Source organism: Mus pahari, chromosome 2 (genome assembly GCF_900095145.1).
Source record: "Mus pahari chromosome 2, PAHARI_EIJ_v1.1, whole genome shotgun sequence".
Taxonomy (NCBI): domain Eukaryota; kingdom Metazoa; phylum Chordata; class Mammalia; order Rodentia; family Muridae; genus Mus; species Mus pahari.
In genome coordinates this window covers 60,250,418-60,257,109 of record NC_034591.1, presented here as the reverse complement: position 1 = coordinate 60,257,109, position 6,692 = coordinate 60,250,418, and the positions used below count along the sequence as shown (strand labels likewise).

General features: G+C 44.2%; 1 gene segment (V, D, J or C); it reads right to left on the bottom strand.

The window, feature by feature from the left end:
- Positions 1-1,958: 1,958 nt before the first annotated feature.
- Positions 1,959-2,719, bottom strand: LOC110316777. The segment is given in 2 exon segments: positions 1,959-2,428; positions 2,665-2,719. Coding segments are annotated over 2 exon segments (525 nt in total).
- Between the last annotated feature and the right edge of the window lie 3,973 nt (positions 2,720-6,692).

Sequence of the window (6,692 nt, the reverse complement as noted above, 5' to 3'; positions counted from 1 at the left end):
TTCCTGGGGATAAGTTTAGTGAGAGGGGAGGTAGAATGCTTAAATCATGAAGGCAGTTCAAAGGTGGTAGTGATTACAAGGGTGGTGTAATACAGATCCTCGCAGGCCTTTGGGTCCAAGGTTAACTTGCAGCTCCAGCATGAGGCAAGTCAACGTTTCAGGCAGATGAACTTCTGAAGATCCGAAGAAGCACATGAGAGAGACAGGTGAGGGAGCAAGGAAGCTCTTGGGTTACCAAATAAACTTCAGCACCATGAAGAATTATGGGCAAATGGTGCCCCCTGGTGGAAAGACCCTTCATTCTCCACAGGGCTAAGGTAGCAGTATGTCAACCAAAGAGAAAGCTTACATTTGTCTTGGCAATTCCTCACTCCCGTGGCTTTCAGATACCCACAACCTTCCTCAGACCTGGTTCGGGATCCTGTGCTTCATGATCGCTCACTTTCTGTCATCTCCCTTCCTTCTTCCTCCCCCTCCCCACTCCTTTCCCTCTCTCCTTCCCTGATCCACTCTCCTCCCTTTTCTCCTTCCATTCCTCCCCCCCACCCCCACCCCCCCGTCCATCCCAGCCTTGTTGATTTCTAGTTATTTGCCTGGTTGTTGAGCAGTATTCTTGTTCCATTCTTTACCCTGGGTGTGGCCTTCCTCAGATTGCAAATAGAGTTCTAACTTAGGGCTTTCTAGGATAACATTTACTGCTCCTTGAATGCCAATTCTAGACCCTTATATGCTTCTAAGGGGCTTATTTTCTGAAACATGTGGTCAAATTAGCTCTACAGTGAATATATTTTGGATTTTTAGCAAGTGTCTCTCTTCCTCTGGGTATATATATATATATATATATATATATATATATATATGCACATTCATGGGTGTCTGTGCATTTATTTGTGTAAATTGTGTATATGTGTATATTGTGGTGTATATTGTGTCTATATCTATGTATGTATTGTGTCTTGAGTGGGCATATATATATATGTATACATACATATATGTACATGTTTATGTATGTGGGTATGTGTGTATTGTGTGTGTATGTAGGTATATTGTGTGTGAACGTGTGTATATGTATATTGTGTATTTTTGTGTGCATGTGTGTCATGTGTATGCATGTATACATGTGTGTGTACTCTGTGTGTGTATGTGTGTGTGTGTAGATATGAATATTGAACCCATGTCTTCAGGGTTTCAAGCTTGCAAGACAGATGCTTTATCTTCTGAGCCATTTCCCCATCTCAACATGATTTTCTTATTTAATGTTTTTCTTCAGGCATAGTCTTCATCAGTTTTTCTTTAACTGCTTTGACTAAGCTGATAATTGGCAAAAAATGAATTAGATTTGATAGTTTTGAGCTCAGAAGTTTGACATGGGAAAGAGATTTAGTTTTCTTTTAAATTTATTTTGCTATGTTAAATGGCATATTGAAATATTGAAACATTTTAAATAGCATAATTAATACAAAATAAATTGGACTAAATTGGACGAATAAAAGGACACAAAGAACCTTTTAAGATTGAGTTTGTGAGGTCAATGTGGGTGTGAGTAATAAAAACTTGGGCATTATGGAAACAAGGGTGTTTATTTAAAGGGCGTAGTCAGAGCTGCACATTCAGCAATTCAGTCAGTGTTTATATGAGCTCTCAGAACTTCTCTTGGTTTTAATCCAACCCCACATTGGGAAATGATTCAGGTACCACATGCAACCTGCTATTCACTGCCCATATGGTGGAAGGAAGAGCTAATGCCAATCAGTGGTTTCAATGGCGCTCTGCATCATATTGTATCGAAGAGTGCACCTGAACTGTGTTGTTCAGCTGCCTGCTGGGTTGGCCACATTAGCTGTCCACATCCAAAATCAAAACTGCAGTATAGGAGGATAAGAGATGTCTTCCAATCTCACAAGTGGAAGAACCAAAGTCTATGCTCTGAGCTCTCTAGAACCTGACCTTAAGTCACCTCATAACTCATGCACAAAAATAACAAGTGGCAAATCAGCTAGCACAAGGCGATGGGGAAGGCTGGGTAGAAAGGAAGAAAGCTCAGAAGGCCTTGCAGAGGAGCAAGGCCTGGAAGGCAGGGTAGTCTCTGTGTGTGGTTTTTGTTTCAATGCCCCAGCAGAGTACACCACTGTGTCTGCACTGCAGGTGCAGTACAAGGTTCTGCCCTGGCTCATGTTGGCCACTTGCAGCCTCAGCTCTGTATCAGTGACCCGGGTGGCCAGGTAATCAGCACCAGGAAGAGATTTGACCTCTTTGTCCCCGGGACTCCGCAGAGTGAACAGCCACTGTAGTTGCTTTTGGAGATCCTGCTGATACCAGCTCATCCAGGGATACTGGGAATTCTTCAAGATGCAGCGCAGGTTCACAGCTTGACCTCGTGGTACCAGACCCCACCTTGGTTTTTGCTCCAGCAAAGTCACTGTGGGGTCTGAAACAAGATGAAAAGGAGAAAAACTAGTAAATCTCATGTATAGCCAACTTAGCTACATCCTGAAGAGGAAAATCCGTGAGTTACGCAGATAGAAGGCTGTGGAAAGCCTTGAGTAGGGAGAGTGGCTATGTCAGAAGACTGTCTTAAAGGACTTAGGGTGGCTTCTCTGCTTTCTAAGCTAAAGAGCCCTGCCTCTCTCTCCCTCCCTCTACCTTCCTTGTTTTCCATCTGACCTGTCACCACAGAAGTCATGAGTACACAGAGGCACAAAACGCAAATCTCCCACATCTCTGAGACCTCAGGTTCTCTCTATCGCTGTGGGGCATGCAGGGCATCAGGCAAGAGAGGAGAATCCAAACCAGTAAGGTGGGAACCAGAAACTTAAGTCTTGGGGCTGAGGTTGCAAAGGGTGCGACTTCCTCAGGAAACTGACTATCTCAACTCAGCTTTCCTCTAAAGTGAAAACCTCAAACTGAAGGTTTGCACCCTTTCCTGTGGTCTGAGCATGCTCTCTCATCCACACTCATGCACATTGCACACTCACTGCAGAGCTGAGTGATGCAGTGACTGGGCCCTTGCATCTTCTCAGTGGTGACCAGATATTCCTGGAAGTGATATGTGTAAGTACCACCTGTTAAGAAAAAAGCTTATGGCCAATGAGCCGATGCAGGAATTAGGTGGGACATCCAGCAGGAACAGAGAGAATTCTGGGAAATAGGAGAAGAGGGCACAGAAGGTTTGCCTGAGAACACAGAGGAGGTCAGAATCATGGGAGCTGAGCAGAAGTAACTAGTCACTCAAGATAGAATAAAAGTAGAGATTCACCTGGAACACTGAGGAAGAGGACATAAACCAGCAGGTAGAGGAACACGAGGAATAGAACAAAGAGAGATTGGAGCTGTAACGCTGAGCTCTAAGAAGACAAGGAAAGGAAACCAGCCATGTAGCTAAAGCTGGGTTAGAATAAAAGGCATAATCAGCTAAGAGCAAGTCATAGAACTAGCTAGAACTTATGGTCTAGGCATTTATTAATAATTAGTCTCAGGGTCATCACTCCAGGAGCAGGGATGGAAGGAAAACTGGATTTAATTTTTTCATAGATTTGAGTTTGAGTCTCAAGCTCTTGCAAGAGAGTAAAATGTCTCTATTTAAGTGATCATGTGGAAGCTGTGGCAGGGTTATACGAGGCTGTATGCGGTGAATTCTCATCTGTCTGACTCCCAAAAATGCAAACAGAAAATAAAAATGAGAGTTTTGTCTTTAATAAAGGAAAAGATGCCCCTTCCTATAACTGACCTGGCAAAAATAAAGACATTTCCCCCCTCCCCCTGCCCTGCCGAGGCAGGGTTTCTCTGTGTAGCCCTGGCTGTCCTAGAACTCACTCTGTAGACCAGGTTGGCCTCAAACTCAGAAATTCACCTGCCTCTGCCTCCCAAGTGCTGGGATTAAAGGCATGCGCCACCACTACCTGGCTTAAATAAAAACATTCTAAAGAGACACCAGTGTCTTTCAATCTGAACACCAGCCTATTAATACAAAAGACCCCAAAGAAAGGGAAATTTCCCCAGGAATACATGCTGGAAGACAGGAAAGGCACCAGCCAGAGTGGGAACATGTCTCCTGGAAAGAGATTTCACACAGCTTTAACAAGCCTAGGCAATGGGTCAGTGTGGGGCAGGACCATACTTTGACCTAGATTGCTTATCCTTGGCCCTGTAAACTTCCGTCTTGCTTCAGGACTCCCAAGACTGACATGGTGAGTTCATTGGCTCCCTGGATCTTTTTCCATGTTACCAATTTATACACTGAATAAATCTTTTCTACTTTTTTTTTTAGATTATTGATTTGGCTGTTTAAATTGGCTTATTGAGGACAAGTGGACAGAGCTGGCTTGGGGTACTGACGTTTGTTAGGTCTCAATCCCAAGACAAATGGCTAACTGAAGTTCTTATTTAACATGTCATTGTGGACCTGGATGCCAGGTTCACCAAACATTCCTTAGTCCCTATCTATTATATGGTATGGCGAGAATACAGACCCTCTAACCTAAACTTCTCCAGCCCAGGGGCTGGGCTGCCTTTTCCCGAGCTACCTTCCCCTATAAATCCATCTATCTTGCTGTGCTGTCCTTTTGTCTACTCCTTACCCTCCTGGTCTCCCCTCTTCTCTCTTTCCTCTCTTCTTTCCCCCATCTGCTCCCCCAAGTCCTCAGATGTCCAGGCTCAGAGTCAAGTCCATGCTGGACTTTCCCAGATGGCTCTGCCTCTGACTATGGTCTCCCTCATATTTAATAATAAAAGTCTTCTGATGCTGGGAATAGCCATGTCCTTCTCCTTTTGATTTTTTTCATTCAGCTTTGACCCACAAGTTTAAGAACACTTTCAACCTTCATTTTTCTAGAGCATTTACTTTTGAAAAAAACAAGTTCCTCCAGCCTCTATAAATCTCTTTTAAAAGCTAAATAAGCTCCCTGTGAGCCCTAAGAGCCAGGAGGAAGAGGGTAGAGAAGATATTCCCTGGGTCTGAAGTCAGTGGCTCCTAGCTCCTCCAGGAAGGCTCTGTTGCTTTTCTAAGGACAGTGTGCTCTGGCCAGCCAAGCAGACTCCAGGATAAGGAAAGCTGGACCCTTCTCAGTTTACTGAGCTGTCTGTCCTAGCTTCATACTGAACCCTCTTCAGCCTAATCCTCTAACAAGATTGGGATCAGAATGTCTCTCACACTCTTGTTATCTCCCTTGCTAACCTTCCTGCCTCCCAAGGTCAGTGCCTCCAGGGATCTGCCTGCCCCCTCTTATCTTGACCAGCTTGCAGTACTGAGCCAGGTTAAGCCTCTTGTTTCCAGATCAGATGGCTAGCTAGCTCCTCCTGGCCTCCACAGGACCAGTGTTGGAGGTCATGGCTACCTCCTTGGGGTATTTCTCCACCCCCTGCCCCAATGCTTCTTAATCATTACTCAAGTGCACACAACAGTAACCAACAACTTTAGCAGCTTCTGAGTTCAATAAGTAATTCAACTTAGGTCTTAGGGGTATGTGTCTTCTCTGTTGTCTAGTGAACTTCAGGCCATGCAATGGGGATCCAATGCAAAAAGATTTACCTCCTCAAGTCAGGAGACATTAAGTTTTGTACAGTGCAGATTTCTTCTTCCCTGAGAAGTAATAAGTAAATGATACTAATTCCTTCTGCTATAAGACATGATCATAGCAAAGCACTCAGGGGTCTGCTATTCTGGGAGTGTCAGTGGCTTGAGGAAGGAAGACAAAGTGTGAAGATGAGACAGGTTTCCTTGTAGTCTATCATTCAACTCCACCACGGCCAGGGGTGTGTGAGTACACACTACTGATGCTTCTCCTTCCTGTCCTCACCTACTTATCTAAAAATTAAATGAGCTGGAATCGTCGTACAATTAAACAGACTCAAGTTTCATTATGATCTACTATTCAAATATTCCTTTTTCAGCTTTAGGTGTTTACATGATACCAAGGCATTTGGAAGCGACAAAACTTGGCTAAACCTGGAGTGGAGAATAACTGAACTGTGATTTCTTTGAAAAGCCACTGACATTCACACTTGCAGCACAGGAGAGTAAAGCACAAACTGTCCCACAGGCAAATTCACATTTGTTTATCATATTTCCCCCTTTTCTTCCCCTCACTTCATGCTCCTCTGTATGAATTCTTAAGTCGTCCACCTTTCTAGAAGTCTTTCATCTCTAAATATTCTTCCTAGCATTAGAAACACAGGTTCCTGCAGGAGACTGAAATTATATTATAGCCTTCCCCTTAACACCTCTCTCCTCTGCTGTACCAGGAAGTCAAAAGGATGTGCTTACGTTCCCCTGTCTCCATTCTACACATGGACACAATGGTGAAAGAACACAAAACTGGGAAGGGAAAGGGTGTATTCCAGAGGAATGTTATTTGCTAAGGATATTACAGAGGTAGGGGAGATATGGAGGAAGGCGGGGGGGGGGTGACTGAGAAGCTCCTTGACTTTACAGGTTTGCAGAGGGCTTGACTCTTTACAATTTCACATTAGGTTCCTGAATTCAACTGAGACAATCCTACTCTGTGTCCTCCCTGGACACTTGTGGCTCAAGTTATATAAGTGGCACCACTCTGTACACAGTAGATAATCAGATCAGAAGAATACCAACCTGTCCCTCCCCCCATGGCACCGTGCCTGGTACAAGTATAGAGACATATAAGTCCAGGGCTCTTGAGTGTCTGTCTACAGGGAAGCTGTTCTGGACCCCAGGAACC